This window comes from Thermobia domestica, chromosome 1 (assembly GCF_964235325.1).
Source record: "Thermobia domestica chromosome 1, izTheDome1.hap1.1, whole genome shotgun sequence".
NCBI lineage: Eukaryota > Metazoa > Arthropoda > Insecta > Zygentoma > Lepismatidae > Thermobia > Thermobia domestica.
In genome coordinates, this window is record NC_137454.1 from 41,756,942 (window position 1) to 41,777,743 (window position 20,802).

At 36.0% G+C, this 20,802-nt stretch overlaps 1 protein-coding gene across 1 annotated transcript in view; it reads left to right on the forward strand.

The window, feature by feature from the left end:
- The window catches only part of l(3)76BDm (trafficking protein particle complex subunit 8 homolog l(3)76BDm), a 117,061-nt gene that overhangs the window by 29,755 nt on the left and 66,504 nt on the right, over positions 1-20,802 (forward strand). The window contains exons 5-7 of the mRNA XM_081756935.1: positions 7,907-8,081; positions 14,555-14,708; positions 19,159-19,395. Of these exons, the coding sequence (XP_081613061.1) occupies positions 7,907-8,081; positions 14,555-14,708; positions 19,159-19,395 (566 nt within the window). The remainder of the gene's footprint in view (positions 1-7,906; positions 8,082-14,554; positions 14,709-19,158; positions 19,396-20,802) is intronic.

Here is a 20,802-nt window from a genome sequence, read left to right on the forward strand (position 1 = left end):
ATAGATTAATTTTTTTTTAAAAAAAAAAAAGACACAACGGGATTGCATTTTTAGTAAGTATTTAAGCCTTTCTGAGTGCAACTGCATTTACCCTCACCTTTGTTGTTCATGCTGGAGTAGCATACTTAAAATCATGACTTTTAAGATTTGTTCTTTCTGGAGAAAGGGGGAGACGGCAAATTATGCCATTGCATGGGGCGACAAATTGACTAGGACCAGCCCTGATGACATGTATATAAAAGACATGAATATAGAATGACACTATTTGAAGTAATGCAGGGTGTTTCAAAATTAATATTTGGGTTTTGAAACTTTGTAGTATCTATTACAATTAACTTACAATTATAAATATTATATTAAATGAAAGAGCAACTCAAACAGTTTTGTACGCACGCATGTACATGCATTGTTTCTTCTGTCTGCCGTTAGAAAGAACAACCAGCAAAGATGTATACTAGAGAGCAGAAAGTTTTTTGTGTTTTAATAAAGACTGAATCTGTACAGTGCAACGGTCTGTGTGAAGAATACTAAGGAGACGCTTGCAACTACGTCCTTATCGTTTGCAGTTGCTACAGGTCTAAAGCCTACAGACTACGGTTTACGTGCCAATTTCGCAAGTGAAATATTGCTGCATAACAATGAAGATTTTCTGGATCGTGTCGTCTTCAGTGATAAATCGACATTTCACCTAAGAGCTAATGTGAACACTCATAATGTTTGTATCTGGCCGTCAGCAAATCCTCAGGAGATGGTACACTTGAAACGAGACTCCCCTAAATTGAATGTGTTTTGTGCCATATGGCGGAAAGTTTATGAGCCTTTCTCGCCTATCGACTAGATGTGTGCCGTGTGACAAATGAATCTCACATTGAACACTTGTAGCAAAGACTTTGAGGTGCTCTTTTACTTGATGCATTACTTATAATTGTACGTAAAATGCAATAAGTACTACGAAGACTTAAAACCCCAAAATTCATTTTGAAACACCCTGCATTTCTCACCAACAGTGTTGGAACTAAGATGTAAAAAGGAGAGAAAATTTTCCTTACAAAGTTATTGTTTAAAACAACTATATTATTATTAGTCGAGACTATAACTACAACAACAACACGAGTTAGTAGTCAAAAAATGTAATCAAATGTATACTCGGTGGCCCAGGTAGCCAAAGGGGCACACACGGGTGTCATTTGTTTAATCCGCTCCTGTGTGGACACTAATTAAGATATCGGGATATTATTCTTGCAGAATATGGTTGGACTATAGTTTATCATATTATTTTTTTTCTTCTGGTGTCGAATTTCCTTCTCAAATTTCACCCCAGTCAAAAATCCGAGAATTTTTTAATTTCGAATTTCCTTTACTTCTTTTTTCCCTGTAGCTTCCTTCGTTGTAGAAAGACCTCCTTATACTTGCCAGGTAGATATCTCGGATGGATACCTAACTGTTGACATCAATTGGACGGGCGTGCGCACAGTGTTGCCAATTAGGGAAATTAAAATTTTCCTAAATTTGGGGAAAAAATTAGAAAATTTTGTTTATAAATCCGTACCTATACGTCTGAGTGCAAGTCAACTTACGCCAATCGAACATTTGTCCTTACTTAACAAACGCAAGTACAGATCGTTACAATGGGGTAATTAGGGAACGCACGAAATATTCGTATTTAGGTTCTAACCCTTGATTTTTCTAATGTTTCCCTACTTTTCTGTTTACAGTAATATATTTTTGGTAATTAGAAGTTTTGTTCCTTAAATATCATCGTATACCAATGTTTAATTTAAGATAGTTTGCGTCTGTCTGGTAGCAGTGTTACCAGCTACAGAAAATTTTAATTCCAGATTTTAGGGGGAAATTTTGGAAAAATTATCTGTTTTGTCTCTATTATTTCCCTCTTGCTGGCTATATCGGAACAAACGTACCAGTATCTGGAAGTCTCGTATTTGCTCTACACAACGCATTATAGAAAGTTTCAATAGGATAATTAGGGAAAGTACAGTAGACCTTGTTCTCTAATTGGGAAGATAACTGTGATTTTTTAAACGGTAGAATGAGATATTTTTTATTGACATGCTTACTTTATTAGATATCGTCACAATACTTGTACGATATATTAGAGGGACACCAAAGCTTATTTTAAGATAGTTTGTGTGTACCTGGTAGTAGTGTTGCCAGCTACAGAAAATTTTAATTCCAGATTTTAGGGCAAATTTTGAAAAAACAAATCCCTTTTTTATTTCTATTATTTTCTTCTTGTTGGCTACATTCAAACAAACGTACCAGTGTCTAACAGCCTCATCCTTAGCCTACACAGCGCACCATAAAACGTTTCACTAGAATAATTAGGGAAAGTACAGTTGAGGTTTATAATAAACCATGTTCTGTAAGTGGTAAGAAAATGGTAAATTTCTCAGGTAGAATGAGATTTTTTTAAAACATTTCATGCTTACTTTGTTATATATCGCCATGATAGTTGTAGGATATATTCTTGGAGTACTAAGGGCTATTTTCAGATAGTTTTCGTCTGTCTGATGGCAGTGTTTCCAGCTAAAACAATTAATTCCCGCTTGTAGGTGAAAAATTCGGAAAATTTCCCTTTTCCCCTCTATTATTATCCTCTTACTGGCTACATTGAAACAAACGTACCACTACCTGAAAGCTTCCTCTTTGCCCTACAGAACGCACCATAAAAAGTTTCAATAGGATAATTAGAGAAGCTGTAGCCCCGGCATATTTGATTTTTGCTTGTGAGGCGTAAAAAGTGTCAAAATTTCATGTGTATGACAGAATTTTTTCTTTCCCTCTTTGGATGGAAGCAAGCGACTTCAGGATTTCACTGTACCTTGTCAACACACCAAAGATTTTTTTAGGCGACTTGAACCCGTATAGCAGCAGTGGTACTAGATACAAAAAATTTTGAAATTCGGTTAGGGAATTTTTTGTAAATTTTCACCCCTACATTTTCCTCAATAATTTCCCGCCCATTGGCAACACTGCAATGCAACTTACACCAAAAGATAGCCACATCCATTTTCTAAAAAAGAAGGCCTTAACCATATCAATCGATTTAATGGTTTTTGAGCAATAAGTCACTAACTGGAAATGTAGGAAAACGCCAAAAATGACCTGGGGCCGAAAGGAATAATCACACAATTTTGCTAGTATATAGGTGCAAAGAAACAAAAGATTTGTAAGTTACGAGGGCTTCGACTCAAGTTCTGTTGATTATTTCAATAATCTGTGACGTAAATCAATAAATAATAGTTGCCAGAAAAAAAACAGACATTTGAAAAAAAACACATACTTGTTAATATAATTGTCAAGAGTCATTTCAGAAGAAAAATAGATAATGAGTTGCACAAGTGAAACCATTATACAGAATTACATATGGACAATTTCAAAGTACTGCAGAGTACAGAAGAACTAATTTAGTCCAAGTTAGTTCACTACGACTTTAATTAGTCCAAGTTAAAGAAATGCAACGACTTAATTTGAATATAAGTAAGAAAAGTGAATAAAGATACGAATTATTTGAGTCCACTTTGGCTCTGACCCATTTATACATAAATAGTTACAAAAGATAGTTCTGATTTCAATAAATGCCTCTCGTGGGGTTTGTATACCTCCCCCCACAAAGTACGACATTTCATTGTATTTTATCAATAGTAAACATTATTAAAACGAAACAATATTTAGAATTTCTTTGATTGCAATTGCAGAACAATAATAAACTATAAAAAGATCACAAAAGAAACATTCATAAACTTATATATTTAAAATAAAAAGTTGCTTTTGTAGCATAATCTCTTTGAGTAATGAATGGGGAATTTAGGTCTGAGTATAATACGAATAATATACGGGAGTGAAACGTGATAACCCACAAATGTGTGTTCATCAAGATTTTACGAACACTCACTTACACTTTTATGAACATTTTTCGTTTCTTGGTTTAAACCAGCCAACCATGCTGCAGACTCAGCAAATTTGTGAAGATTTTTTTTATAATCTGTTTTCCCTATGTTCTTTGGAGGCACAGTACTCTATTAAAATAGTGTTTCCTGAAAACTATTTTGAAATTTGTATCAAACCGAATGTAATAAAGGTATACGACTTATTGTAACCAATTTTGCAAAGTGTCAGTTTTGTAACTATTATATTTTTCAGTGTTTAATAAAAAATAATAATATTTTTGGTTCTGTCGTTATCCTTGGACTCGACGAAAACAAATAAATAATAATAATAATAATAAATTTTTCATTTTATTTGAGCTTGCCGACTTTGCATGTATGTACTGAGTGTCTTCTGTGTCCTTCCGGTAAACCTTGGTGTGGAATCAGGTCCAGAAAATTTATACAATGATTATAATCACCTTTGTTTCTTAGTTTGATATTGGAGTGTACGGAGTTTAGATTATTATTCAGGAATTCTAATTCAGCATCTCTCATATGTAAAAATAACATGTTCTTTACAAAACGGTAGTGTTTCGTGTGTTGTAATTCCGGAGATTTTAAATTTCGACTTCAAATTGATTCAGAACACCATTTGTGAAGAAAAAGAATAAAGGACTTTCAAAGCACTTGGAAACTGAAAATATAATATCAATAAAGTGAAATTGATCAAAGATCTCAATCATTCGCGGAAATACAGGCTTACGAGACATTTCTAATTCGAACGAGAGACCCAGAATTAAATTTGGACATGAGTACTGACAACAGAAATTGAAATATAATCATTGACACCTTCACCGTCGCCACCAACCACTGAAGAACAAAAATTTAAGATGTGTATTATGTGGAACAACAAAATGTTTTTATGTATTTATTTATTTATTTATTTATGAATATAAACATTTAATGTCCACACACCTTGTTCCTACCAAAATACTTTCCCTTACCTAAGCCTAGGAAATGCTGACAATTGTCAGCGAAAATTGGACATTCTATTGTAAGAAGTTGGAGGGAGGAGTAAAAATTACTGTCTTTGAGTTAATTGTGATTGTTTAGCTTAACGTTCTTCGATTGAGTCCTGTATGCCGAAGGAATTGAGTTTGTGTGTTTTTCGTCCTTATAGAACACTGAAGTTATGAAGTGCATAATTCTTCTATTACCTGGGTTTCAAACTACGACCGATGCTTGAATCTGGCGCAATTGGCAAGTGCAAGGCCATGCATCAGGGTTGGCTGGTTTAAACCAAGGTAGTTTTCTTTATTTAAAAAAAAAAAAAAAAAAAAAAATCAAAATCGTGTGAACTTCATGGTGACATTTCTACATATTAAATTACCTACATTTGTTTTATCTCCTTTTCATCTTTTAATTAAGAAGTCCCATGTTCAATTCTCGATTGAACCATAACTTTTCTTTCAAGTGTAAATTAAGTAGCGGAGTCGTCTTCTTGATAACCTCGGTATTACATAGAATGTTAAGCCAAAACATACGAAGTAACTCCAAATTTTATATTTCTGCTAGCCTGAATGCCTGTTGTTTTATAAAGAAGCCAAGGTTGCTTAAATATATTGATAGAAATTGGCAAAATTTATCGGCTCCTGACGTAGCTTCCAACATTAGCTTCGATTGGATTTTCAATTTTAATTTTATTGAACGATAACTACATACTAAATGTGTAATTTAATCTCTCAGTTTTAACGTACTGATTATGATACGTTGACCTTAAAATTTTACATATCAAGCAATAACGGGATTTTCTCAATGGCTAAGGCGGGAGTTTCCCGATTTATATATAATGGTTTCTCTTGTGTAACTGTTTCTTTTTGTTCTTCAGAAATGACTCTTGACGATTATATTACAAGTATGTAAAGATCAGTACGTATTTTTATCAGGAGTACTTCGTGAGTGAGTCGGCAGATCCATCGTATTTGTGGCCAATTAGTCCCGGTTTGGATTCCGCTTTAAGCTTATGTGACTCCTCCTAGCAAAACCCTGTTGTTGCATAATAACATCAAGGCGAAACAAACTTTATTTCTGTTCATATGTAATATAAATACATATAGCAAATTTTTTTTCGAAAAAAAGGGTTTTGCAAACGCTGCCTTGCAGGATAGTATAAGCGCTCTGCATCGCGCTGTCGCACTTCCAGTATAGTTAAATTATAGGACTATGTTACCTACTCCGTTTGTGTAAGCTTTTAGCACGGTAACAATAACAATCTAAACGAAAGATGGCAAAGTAAATTGGTGTAAAGGAATAGTTCCTGTGATCAAAAATTCGTGTAAGGGAATAGTTTAGGTGATCAAAATGACTATGATGTTCGTTAATCTCGTTAGTTTCTGAACAACATTATATGTGTCGGAAAGAGCTTTTCTTATGTATATTTCTTTCCCAATAATATTTTATGAATGTTTAGGCGTCATGTGGGAGCTTTCTCAATTTCAAATAAATCCTCACGTATTTCTCTTCGCTTTTGCATACTCTCAATTAGGATATGACAGTGATCTTATTTACACTTAAAAAAGAAGAAGAAGAAGATATTTCTGTTACTCTCTAAAATGATTAAATTGACTTCGTGTTTTAAAATTGACTTCTTGCTTTGAGATTCGTCTTTTCGTATTTCTTTGTTTGTATATGTACTTCGTAGAAAATGATAAAAACTTGATGACACAACATTTAAGAAGATAACCTATAAGTACTTTTGCTTAAAGCCTCACCAGATAGAGATAAATTTAATTAAAGAGGTTACTTCTCAAATCGAACACAATATTTGATCTCCGAGATCTTTCCAGTGATTACGGACATCAATATGACGTCTACTTCGGCCATTTTCAGTTACTACTACTACTACTTTTTTTTTTTTTTTTTTTTAATTTTTTCCTTAAGTTCTTTTCCTTCTTTCGTCTTCCCATTATTTTCTGATGATGTATTTAGTGAAAGCACTTCGATTTGACTTTATTTTGTGGTATTTGTTGGTCAGTGAAACCAAATATGGGAATCTGTGGTAGTCGTGGCCAATAACAGCTGGATAGGGAAGTTCCAGCCACTCTGAACCAGTGGTTCTCAACCTTTTTGACCGATGACACAGTTTTACTGAACATCCAGTAAATCGCGACACACGTGTTTAATATTTTTATCATAAATCAACCTCTGGAGGTGTTGACTGGTACAATCTGTCTCGATTTTAACTAATTATTATTAAATTCTTCATGACTTTCAAATTCTAAAATTTCGCGACACATTTCAGGGACTTGTGGCACACTAGTGTATCGCGACGCATTGGTTGAGAACCACTGTTCTAAACCATAGAAGTCTATATACAGATTCTGTATAAATGTCAGCCCTGATGTCAAACCTCTAACTGATCATCCAATGAAAAAATTAACAGAATTCTTCTGAATATTTCAAAGCTAATACTGATTTAAACTAGGTAATGTTATTTATTTAACAATCACCAATCACAGCTCAGAGGCCATTTTTTTAAATACTGGATATCTAACAATAACAATGAAAAGGATTTGCAAAGGTATCAGCCAGGACATGTGTATAGATACCATCCCGGCATTTGCCTGATAGGACAGGAGGAGGACCCTGGAAACCCTCAGTCAGGATGGTCGGCAGCGAGAATCGAACCCACAACCTCCCGAATCCGAAGCCAATGCTCTACCACTTGAGCTACATACCTCACTATTAAGGTAAGCGATTAAGAAATAACTAAACAGTGTGGTACGGCGGTGAAATTACTACAAAAATTAACACCTTGATTGCACAATACACAGATCAAAAATAATATACGAATTATAGCATAAACATTTGAAAATTAATATAATGTGGAAGCAGTATCATAAACCATTCTTTAGTAAATCTTATTTTTCCAATAGTATTAGTATTTTTACAGTTTTCTTATAACTTTATATATTTTTTTGTAAACAGTATATTTGTTTATCCTTAACTCTTGGTAAAAGGCGTATTTGTCGTTTCTTCAATGGAGAGTGGGCCAATGGAACAACTTCAACAGATGTCACAACAGCAGCAACAACAACAAAACCAGACGCCAGCCAAACTTCCCAAATGGTTTTGCCCTAATATTTTAAAATACTACGTTCTTTTACATGACATCACCGATGGAGATAGTACCAAGTAAGTGTATCTGATTTATACATATACAGATTTACACATTTATAGTGAAATTCATAAGCCCCTACATTACCTGATAAGACAGCCATGAATATTTGAGATTAAAAATGAATGAAACATAGACAGCACTGTAGAAGAATTCATACAAGAGACAAATTCAGACGCTGTAACCACTAATAGGGCACATAAAGACTCATTGCGACAGGCGATAGATGTTCTTATCCGTGCCTTGATATGCATTGAAGCCTGTGGAGATACTTTAAAGTATTAGTTGTAAGGGAAAGTTGTATAAGCTAGTCGTGGATAGAATGTACTACTACTACTATTTTGATTCAGTAACGTATTAACACACTTAATCTGTTTTGTTACATTGTATCAACGAAGTGTAGGGTTTAGGATGAGGTACATAAAAATTGGTGTAAACGTATGTCGAACATTATTAAAAATTGTTTTTGTTCTTCATTTTATTTTTCTTTAATAAATAAATAAAATTATGGAGGTAGGCCTTGATTTGCATAGTACGCACGTGAAATATTTTCCAATGCAGACCTTTATTTCGCGAGACATGATATATCAAAGTTGACGTTGGACTGTGTCAATCAAATAAATAAAATAAAATTCTTAATAAATAAATAAATAAATAAATAAAACGAATTTCTATTTAAAACAAGAATTACGGACAATACATGAAATAACCGTTTTAAATGTTAAGTAAATACAGGGTGTATTTCTAATTAAAATTTACTGAAAGTCAATGAAGGACTTCTTTTTTTTATGTCATAATGTAGAAAATCTTTCCCGCTCTTCCAAGACAAGTCAAGTAATCTTTAGAAACTGTCTCTGTGTTGCTTCCACACACTTAAATTGTGTGGCTAAGTGTCAAACGAGACAGATAGAAAGTTCTTCCACTGTTGCTTCCTGGTGCACTTCATGTGTGTGTCAGGAATCTCAAAGTGGGAACATTGCTGTATGCATAGCACAAGGAAGGTGCTGTTATTTCATCATGACACAAGACATAAATTCGATTTAAATTTCTGCTTTGAGTAAAATATGATCCCTTGATACCAACAACTAATATCACTCACTACCTTGACATAAGTAAGTGGATGTCTGAAAAACAAATATGTAATCATTGGTACGAGCCAGTGCAGAGAAGGAACCATTTTTGATGTTAGAGTTACGATGGAACTCCTCTCTTTCCTTTGGTAGCACGCGAAACTTCAATCCTACGTGGCACAGTATCTAGTAAGGCTCTAACAGGTGGTACGGTTCATCACAGAGTGTCTCTAATAACTGTTGTTTGTGTGCTGGTTTGTGCAATTATAGTTGCAGAAGATGTATATGTACTGTTCTCTGGATTCATATCCGGACATTGATGGGTCACGGAACTTGAATCCCATTTTCCTTCTAGCTGGTGGTTCCCTGTCATTCGTGAATTGCGTGGCATTCCGCGCAGTCCACCTGTTTCTAAGAAGGGTACTAAATCGTTTTTCAATGCCTCTGTGTGTTTCGCAATCACAGAAATGAAGTTAATACAAACGTTTTTCCAAATTGTGCTCCCCACCACGACGCACAACTATATTTTACCACAGGATGACTGAATTGTGAATTGTGATCTGTCGAACATTTTCGACCACTACTACATACTCATTCGACCACTACATGGGAATTGGCAAAATCGGCTTTCATCGGAGAATATAACATGGCTTCAAAAGTGTTGTTGCATATGGCGACGGTCCGATTTTGCCCCTTTGTTACTTGTAATTTTGTAAATAGTAGGTTCTTTTTGATATCTCGTTGGTACATTTCTGTACTATGCAAATACTGCTTTATGGTTCATGATTTGTCAACCTCAGTTGCGATATCATTGGCAGATTTAGATGTCTGGGTCCATATGCCTTTGAGATTCGTATTTTTCAGGGTACCATTGGTCCCGTGAACCAAATCTTGAGTCTACGCATGACTTTTTGTTGCGTTTGAACTGCACTATGATTCTTTTAACAGTTGCTAACAGAACACGTAGCACAGCTCTGATGTTGCGTTGACTTCTGTCATACACACAATTCTTAATTGTATAACCTCGGATAAACTCTTTATCTCCACACAGTTGCCTCGGCGCGCCATAGTGCCACTTTTGTGCTGATACCCACATCACCACTTCGTCTTACTCATCGTCTCACGGCATTCTTTCGGTGTTTCTACGAAATCATTCTGCCGTGCGGGGGGCGCGGTGGCTCAGTGGTAGAGCGTTCACCTCTGGTGCTTGGGGTCCCGGGTTCGATCCCAGCCCCCGCCAAGTGAACCTTGTGGTGGACAAGCACTGTGCTCGTGGGTTTTCTCGGGGTTCTCCCGTTTCCTCCCACTTTCTTCATTCCACCATTTCATCCATCTATCATCATCACCGTCTCCTTTAGCCTAACCGGCATAACCATGGGACGTAAAACTTAAAGATTTTCATTCTGCCGTGCGACCGTGTGCGTTTTTTATGTCGAGGTATGTAACTGCTGATTCTTTTAAGGTTAGTAGTTGTTTTTTAGGAATTCCTAAAATTGGATACAGGCTCCCGGGTGCACTTTATTTCTTAGTAAGTAATTTGTAGGTCAGAAAGGAATGTTCGTAATTTTGAGATAGCACCGAGAGCTTAATTCTTAAGATGAAAGTGCTTCTTTTCCAAAACCGATGAGAGCACCAAAATATTTCTTATAATATTCCCAGAGATTGAATTCACAACTACCCTACTTCTTTAGCTTAGCTCATACGACGTATATTGGGAAAGAAAAAAAAAATGTGACTAATCAGGAAGGTGGTTAATCTAAAATGGGGTTTAGTGCGTTGATCAGTCATTTCCAACTAGATGATGTATAACGTCAGAGCAACAACACTGAGGAACAGATAGAGTCAAGGAGAGGAGCGGACGAGGCATCAGAATGGTATTGGCTATATACGAGTAGTTATAAATCTACAAATCGTGTATCTTCCAAATCATGGTTGATCTTGCGTGGCTTTCACCAATGCGTTTGCCAATGTCTGAGTTTCATGGTATGCCCCTTAGGTCATTCGTATAGTCTGAGAGTAGAAGAAGCAAACTAATGATGTTCTAGAGCAGTGATCAGCAACCGATGTACCGGGGCAAGGTGAAAGGTGTGACGCGAACTTTTATCTATTGTAAGAAATTATTGCAGTTTTTTAAATTTTTATCACAGTTGCTGTGTTTCATATGCTTGTACAGTGTGTCATTCTCTGCCGTTGTACTGATTATTTAAGATAATGCTTGTTTATTATTTTACATGCCACGAATTTTTACGTATATTTAAAAAATTAAATGTAAATTATTTATTCACAGTTGTTGTTATATCATAGTTAATTTATTCATTACTGATTTTTTAAAAATTTTCTCTACCGCTGCAATTTGTGATTCTTTTGATAGCATATGTTCTGTGCACACTCTTTCCACCCTAAAACTACTAGGATTATCAAAATGTTACCTGTCTTTTACTATCTTATTACTACGTTTTGGTATTTGACCCTTTTTGTCGGTGCTGCTTCAACTTTATATTGGTTGCTACGTAGTCACTAGTTACTATTGTTATTTTCTGTTATTGTAGTGAACTACGTTATTTTTTCAAGACGGATAAATTCCTTGTACGTAATGTTCCGTCCGCGAGTGCAGGTAGTGAAAGTATTGAGCATAAAAAAAAAAAGGCAGTATAATAATAATTATTTATCTTAAGGTTTCTTTTGGTGTGGTAATAAATCGTGTCCAATACCTAACTGTATCGTTTGTGATGAAAAACTCAGTAATGTTGCTGAGGTGCCCAGTAAATTGAAACGTCATTTATCAATAAAACATTCTTCTCTGGACCGATTATTTTCGTCAGTTGTTGAAACAAAGAAAAAAAACAAAGAACATCCATGACAGCTGCGGTGTGTTTCGGAAAAAGCATGGGAATTTAGTTATAAGGTAGCGAAACTTAGCGTAAAAGCAAAGAAACCACACACAATAGCTGAAACGTTAATGTCTGCTTGTAAAGAAATGGTGAAAACAGTCTTGGGTCCAGAAGCTGCTAGTGAAACTTCAGACATTCCTCTCTCTGCTGACACTGTCAGACGCCAAATTATGGACATGTTCTGTTACATTGAAGACATTATGAAGAAGAAAATCAGTAGCAGTCAGAAGTTTTCACTTCAAATTGATGAATCCACTGATATTAGTGGTCACACACAACTTTGTTATTTACTATTTCCTATAAGGATGGATTAAAAAAAAATCTAAACGAGCCAGCAATGAAGATGTATTTCGTGCAACTAAAGAATAATACTTGTAAATATATATACTTCATAGTGAATTAAAATGGAAGGATTGCTTTAGTGTTTGTACAAACAGAATCGCTTCTATGACAGACCGAGTGAAATGATTTGTAGCTAAAGTGCACGAAGCAAATCATACGCTGAGAAGCCATTGTTACTAAGTCCTTGTCGTCTTCTTTGAAAGTTGTGCTAGACGAAGCAGTAAAAGTCGTGAACATCTTCAAATCGAAACCCCCGTATATTCTCGTTTTTTTTCTCTTTTTTTTTCCGTTTTGTGTTAGGAAATGGGATCAGAGCGTACTGCACTCTCTTACATATAGAAGAACGGTGATTATCTGGAAGAAAAGCGTTAACGCGGATATTTCAAGATCCATGCAGTTTTGAACGTTGAAGGACACGAGTACGTGGATTTACTTGCAGCTAAGTGATTGGTTGTGTAAGTTGCTGTATCTTTCCGATATTTTTGTACGTTTGAATCAGTTGAACATAAAAAATGCAAGATAAGAACGAAAATGTGCTGATTAATATGGATAAGATTGAAGGATTTCAGAATAAACTGAATTTGTGGGTACAGAGAATTGAAAATGGGGCGTTCGAGATGTTCCTAAACGTCTAGGCACTTGCTAACGGTAAAAAAGTGGTGATAGATTTAAGTAAAAAATATTTATAAAATCCTGCGTCAGAAATTCAAAAAGTATTTCGGAGGGAATGTTCAAGATTTTGACTGGGTTCATGATCCATTCGCTGGGAATTCGGAACATTCTCTAATTAATATACAAGAAGAATTCGCAGATGTAAAATTCGACAGGACATTGAAATTGAAACTTCTCGAAGTTCCTTTACATACCTTTTGGTTGTCAATAAGGAGTGAATATCCGGCTACCTCTGATATGGTAGTTAATGTGTTATTGCTATTTGCAACTAGATATTTGTGTGAACTGGACTTCCCGACGTTGACTGAAATTAAAACAACAAAGAGAGAAAGACACGTCGGTGAAGAAATGAGACTTGCACTGTCAGCGATCCCTCCACGAATCAGCCACCTGTGTGCAGGTGAGCAGGCACAAGTTCCCCATCGAAGATATGGGTAAAATTATTTACCTTAATAGTAGTAGAAAAGTGTATTTTCTACAGTAGAATAATTTCGTATATGGAGCTTAAATGTATCACCTTTATTACCATAATATGCTTTAATTCATTTAGTAGATTATTAATAAATGCAGACATCAATTTCTGTTTAATAAGTAGTAAATTAATTACAATATCCATTTTAAGACTATTCATGGCTTTGGATTAATTGTTTTAACAAAAGAGACACTGACCAAACCTTAAAACTTTACTTTATTTTAAATTATAATTTGTAACTGTTTCGGATATCTAGCATATCCTTCTTCAGACACGATCGAAATTAATGAAAATACAGACATATATATAAAAGAACAACATTTATATATATGTCTGTATTTTCATTAATTTCGATCGTGTCTGAAGAAGGATATGCTAGATATCCGAAACAGTTACCAATTACAATTTAAAATAAAGTAAAGTTTTAAGCTTTGGTCAGTGTCTCTTTTGTTAAAATATCCATTTATGTGAATAGTGACATATAATACGTTTTGGTGTGCCACATTGAGTCATAAATAATTCGTGCTGTGGCGGGAATTGAAAAAGGTTGCGGAACACTGTTCTAGAGCATTAAGTTGCAAATGACTGGCATGATTCATCTGGTTTACTGGAAATGAAAGGAGCAAACTGTTTCCTTCCAGATGAATTGTTCGTCTGGTTTATCCAGAGTGGGGAAACACAGAAAATGATGTTGGAAATTCTTTTCCTTCAGCTTAAGATCACAATTCTGTTCCAATAAAAATAAGCCATGAAAAAAAAAGAGCTAATCCAGAAAAAAAAATTGTCTATTTCTGGACCCAGTTGAACCACGAAGAAGCATACAGAGTGATAGTTAAGAGTTATCGAAAGAGGGATTTAAATCCAAAAACTCTTTAACAGGAATATTAGAAACAAATACGAGGTTCGGTGTCTCGTACTAGTTCATGTATTAACTTATTTTAATTTTGGTATTTAATGTCCATCAGAATGTTTTGATTTATAGATTGCCTCGTGGCTGATTAATGCCTTTTTTTTTTTTTTTTTTTTTTTTTCCTACATTTCAGGGCCGAAAGCGTTCTTCATTCCATGAAGACTGTTTATGGAGTCAGTAACTGTTATTTTCTTCAGATCAATTCGCGATCAGGCGGCCAGAGTGATGATCAGTGCGTACTCCCTGATCCATGGAGCCAGTTCTTAACACGTCGAGTAGATAGTCAGGTATTCATAGTTTTATTTGTTTTTCTTACTATTTCTTATCGTTGTCTAGTTTTTATTATGTCTGCTTTAATATTTTATTTGTATACAGAAATTTCTAATAGAGCATACATTAAGCAGGGGAACAATCTGTTACAATATATATATAATAAGAGTTTGTTAAGTTTAACACTCAGCTGCTAGCATTATTTTAAAGCAAATATTTAGTAAGACGTCATTTTAAATGTTAGAAGTATTTCTTATTTCACTACTTTATATTCTAGTCAACATATAGCTTCAGAAACAAGCTCTTTGGCTTTACAGTCTGTGAAAACTGGTTATTGTTGTGATGAGTGGTCAGGACATCGAGTACCATCACCTTAGTTCCCTAGTTAATGATTGGTTGTTAATGGGTTCATTGTCCCTTAATTCAAGTAGCTTCCTGATGATAAACGATTGTAAACTTTCGAAATGTGGGCGTGGAAAAAGCTAGAGAGAATTAGTTGGGTCGAGGGGAAAACTAATGAGAGGGTATTAAAAATGATGGGTGAGAAAAAAACAGTTTTAGACACTATTGAGAAGAGGAAGAGAAACGGGTTGGTACATTGGCTAAGAAGAAACTGTATCGTGAAGGACGTGGTAAAGTGTATGGTGGCAGGAAAGAGAGGGAGAGGCGTAGGAGACTAAAATTAATGGACGATTCAAAACAGGAGAATCGTGCGTGAAGAAGTGGAAGACCGTGGAGCATGAAAGCTTCTCAGTTGCAGCAAGTGACATGCCAATAGTGGCATAATACCTATGATGATGGTGATACTAGAAATAGAACCTAGTACTAAATGCTTCTCCCACAGCAAAACTAGTGGGGCTTTTTCATTAAAAATTGACAGCTGAATGTGAAAAACCATTACCATTGTGCACTGTCAATGGTTGTTGGTAATTTCATATGTATTTCTCTTTCTCTCTCTCTCTCTCTCTCTCTCTCTCGCTCGCTCTCTCTTTCTCTATTATATGTGTTTTCAACGTAATAGATACACACATGGGCTGCAACAGTTCTTAAGGAGTTTAGCTTGCCTTTATACATCTAGTCTGTCCGGGACACAAAATCTTAAAACTACTAAATGGATCACCATAATTTTTTTGAAGTATATAGAAGATCAAAAGTTGGGAATCAAATTACTTGGTAAAGGTGATGTTCAAAGAGGAAGTGATATGAAATCAACCATTGATCACTGTAGAACAAAACGATAGTAGATAGCGAGAAGCGATTTCCAATAATCGATTAAGCGCTCCAAGAATACATTTCATCTCCATCCTTAATTCTCTATTAAAAACCGAAAGTGACAGGCATCCACTACAACATTTGGTTCCAGTGTTGATCTGCATACAGCAAAAACGATAAGAAATAGTGAGAAGCGTGTTTTTTGTAATCAATTTACCGTTCTAGGAATAGCTACCATATTCTTTCTTAAACTCATGTTCAAGCCGGAACTGTTAGAAGTCAACCACTTCTAGTTTTAATGTTGATCGCTCTGGAGCAGAAACTAATAGATAGCGAGAAGCGGTTTTCTGCAATCAATTAAGAAGAGCTGAACTACTTCATGTGCTGTACACGTGATACCACTACATGTAACATTGAACGTTTGTGCACTGCAGCGTTTTTCTGTCACTGTTGTATTAGTCAGGACTGGGTAGTACGTGAGGCGGTGTAGCTCTTGTCTTTGGTGCGGTCCCGGGTTCGATCCCCAGTGGGGATACTCGGTCAAAAAAGTGGAAAAGCTTTTCCAAGCCACTCATTCTGAGTGAGATTTTCCTCATTCACGCCACGCAAGTGCCGGGATGGTACCTAACAGATAGACCCCAGGCCGCTTCCTTCCTTCCTTCCCAATCGTTTCTTCGTTCCCTTTCCTCGGATAGTGTGATCAACGACGGACGTCATCCTTCATACGTGACGAACTAACATGGCCAAAGATGCCGAAAGCCCAGAGTCCTACGCGAGGTGCTGTACTAGCAATTCATGTGCAATGAGTCAGACGTAGTTGGTGCAAAGTGTGAGAAGACCTCCCTAATTTTCAAAAAAAGGTAAGCTGTGAGTGTACAGTTAGTAGCAGCAGATGTATCCAATGCTGCCAGTGTACTACGCATATTGAGAGTAATAGTGCTTAACATGATGACAATATACAGTTCTCGTGGCAAAAAGTCATAAGAAAAGAGGAATAATGGACGGCAACCAACCCTTGATGAGAAGGATTATGAAGAGGATTGTGACAGAGAGCCTAGAGCTAATGCAGCACCAGTGGAACTAAACTTGTCTCTGTGTTGCTTCCACACACTTAAATTGTGTGGCTAAGTGTCAAATGAGACAAATAGCAAATTCTTCCACTGTTGCTTTCTGGTGCACTTCTTGTGTGTGTCAGGAATCTCAAAGTGGTAACATTACTGACAACATGCCTTAATAGTGGTTTTGGGGTTTTAAGTTTCTCCTTAAGATCACGCACTGGCGTAAAATTATTTAATATTTTGTACTTCGGATTATTATAAAGGCGTAAGCCTCACAGCATTGTCCACCATGACGACACAACTTAATGACAGTGTTATGGGTATGAAGATAGAGTTTAAATACTACAATATTCAGTGGCATAAAGACACACGTACTTTACCAGTCTCTTATTAGTAATCTTGTCTTTTCGTAGAAATGAATTGCTTGTCACAGAAGTATGTTTTATATCTGAGTTTAATAGTCTTTCATTAAACATTTAGGAAATGCAGAGTGTTTAATGTAGTGTAGTGAATTTTGTGTATGCGAAGAACATATTTCTCTCTCACAAATCTGCTGTTGTAGATGTAGATGGCTTCCCACCTATGAACCTTGTAACGGATTGTTCTTGTAGATCAATGAATGAAACTAGACGCGAAGTCTACTGGGTTCACCACTTATCCAGTGCAGCAGAGAATTAGGATAGATGGTAACTGAGAGTGTTATTTCTCATAGGATAGGTGGAGTTCAGAGTTAGCGTTGCAAACTCGGCTGTTTATCTCGGAAAGGTTAAGGTATTGCTATGCTAGTTACAAGTACTATACTAGAGACCAAATTAAATGAAACTAGGAACTTCGCAGTACTACCACGGGAGAAGTAGTACTGAAACGTGGGAAAGTACTAACTGGTGTCTCGAATCCAAAATCTCGACGTGTGGAGAAAAAAATCAAGTTTGAGAAAAATATATTCATCAGCGTAAGTAACTAGGAAGTTCTTACATTTTGTTGCATACACAGTTTTACATGACACTGAAGTTATACAGAGACTAATGACATAATTCACATATATAGACATAACACTATTCTTTTCCGGCTTGAGGGCCGTGGTGACTCAGTGGCAGAGCGTTCACCTCTGGTGCACGGGGTCCTTGGTTCGATCCCAGCTCGCGCCAAGTGAGCTTTGTGATGGACAAACACCGTTTGCATGGGTTTTCTCGGGGTTCTCTCGTTTCCTCCCACTTTCTTTATGCCACTATTTCATTCATTTCTCATCATCACCATCTCCTTCAGCCTAGCCGGCATAATCGTGGGACGTAAAACTTAAAGATTTAATTTCACTTTTCTTTTCTGGCTTGTCTGGACAATTTAACAAGCGGATAGAAAAATCAAAACTGAGAAATCCACGTGCGTGAAATAAACCTAAAGATTTCGACCAAGTTAGAATATTGATTTTCGATTTTACTTTCTAAGTCCACATTGTTGTGCGCATAACACAAGGAAGGTGCACAAATTTGACTAAAATTTCTGTTTCGAGTTAATTTCGATGACTCCTTACTCTGCCACCTTCATCAGACTACGTAGGAAGACTGAGCTAGGAAATTTGCGGTGTTATTGAAGATAAATTTGTATAAGAAAGGAAGAAATGATCTTACTTCAGTAAAATGAACATCTTATTATTAAAAGAATCTGATTTTAGTAATTGGCATAGTTCCCTAGTTCTATACTGTGAGAGTTGCTCTTGAATGATAATGGTCTGTACACCTACTAACTGCACTGGATTCAAATCGTGACCGTGGCTTGAAACTCATATTAATAGTAGTTCATAAGTTGCAAAAGGACGAAACTTAACTTAGATTTTGAATTCTATATTCATTTTTGTATTCTACAATTTTCTGCTTTTTATTTTACTTTTTAGTGTTTTCGTATGATGAACTCTTTGTTTTGGCAAACTATGACCTTATAAATAACCAAGAAATGTTTATAGAAGTTAATATGGAATTCTGTTAATGCGTACAACTTTGCTTCCGGCTTATATTACAGTTTCATACCATACTAGAAATAAAACATTTAGATTCTACTAGGATCCTAGTAGGCTCCGTTCGTCATTATACACAGGTACATAAAATACAATCTTGTACATGGTGTAAGCATTAAGTTTTGCCTAGAAGTACATTTGTAAGAAAAAGAATTCTTTTGACAGTTGTATTTATTGTTAATACAGGAGCCTTCTGAGTATGATGGTAGTCCCAGAACTCCAGCAGAATTCAGCAGTGTTACAGACATGCCGACGAAAGTAACAGAAGGTAGCTCGGATGAAGCGGATTGCACTCGGCCTCCAGCACCGCATCTAGTCTCTAGCCTGGAGATAGCCCAGGAAGTCAGTGAGAACTCTGTACCAGTGAAACAACCTGCAAGTCCTCAGATTGAGACGCAATTACCATCTCCGGAGAGCGATAAGGTAAGATGTGTTAAATATAAATAATTGTTTTTGGTAAGAAGAAAAAAACTAATTTGTTTTCTCGTAGTATAAATTACTTGTTAAAATACTAATATTTGTATGAATATTATGTATACGTACAAAAAAACACAACTGTAATATGTTTAAGTTTGGGAATAACTAACATTGTACAGCAAAGAGTAAATTAGGATTCGTTTTCAAATGCAGATTCATATTTTCAACCGGGAAAACTACAATACCTGGAAAATACGAGGGCGAGCTAAGACCATCCCAGATTTCAACATCCAGGAGAGTTGGGGCAGAGGGTCAAGAGTTGGTTCACGATCAGTAGAGGGAAAGTCGGATGATACTATCAAGTCAAACCAGCATACAGTATCTAAGAACTAGAGAACAGGACTCGTAGTTCACCTGAGTGGCACCATCAGAGGAAAACTTTACACTCCTAGTACGCTTAGAATGAATTTCACTCTAGTTTTGTCGAATACGTTCTTCCACGTAAAGGTCCTGGGCGCCTATTACATTTGTACCATTGAAATTCCACATCAGAGTTACAGGCAGCGTATATGTTCAGTTTGATTTATATACTCTAAAATGACTATTCTACAGAGTACCCCATTCCGTTACCTTTTAGCTGAAAAACACAAAAAACAGAATGTGTGATTTTGTAATATATTCCCTTGGATAACTTGAGGAAACCTCTCGTGGCTGTATGGTTAGCGTACACATCTTTGGCGCGAAGACCTGGGTTCAGTTACCTGTGGGAGCTCATGTGGTTAGCATTCCGCGTTAAGCTGTAGGTCCACGTTTCATATAGTCTCGACACCAAAAGAAACACTGAACTCTACCCTATCCCTCTATCCACGATATTTTGGGGGGCACAGCTTCTATTTTAATATTGATTGTGCCCTACCATATTTTGTAAAGTATGTACAAATAGGTGTCAAGCCACCTCTTACGAAATGTGAACTCGTCTAGGTTCGTTAAGCGTGCGCTTTAAGACTCAGTGAACGACCTCTATCACACACACACTGCGATTTATCCTGTACTATGTCTCTTAAAAAATATATACCCCAGAAATTGACCCCAAAGTGTATGTTGTTTTCTTTCATTTTATTTTTTCTCAGATCTCAAAAAGTCCCAGAAGTGAGAGGGATGAAACAGAAAACACATGCTTAAGAAATGTCATTCGTGTTCTCTTTCTTTGTGCGCACTATATACATTCCTAGTATGCTGTTGGTATCATGTCATTATCATTAAAAGCTAGTTTTTTTTTTTAATAAGCAAAACCTGTTAAGTGAAATAATTGTAGATTATATGAAGTTACTATTATGAGTACTGGAGAAAATTATGTAAGACATAGTTGTAACTTAATGTGTTATGTGTACTATTGCGTATATTGTTTCTGTT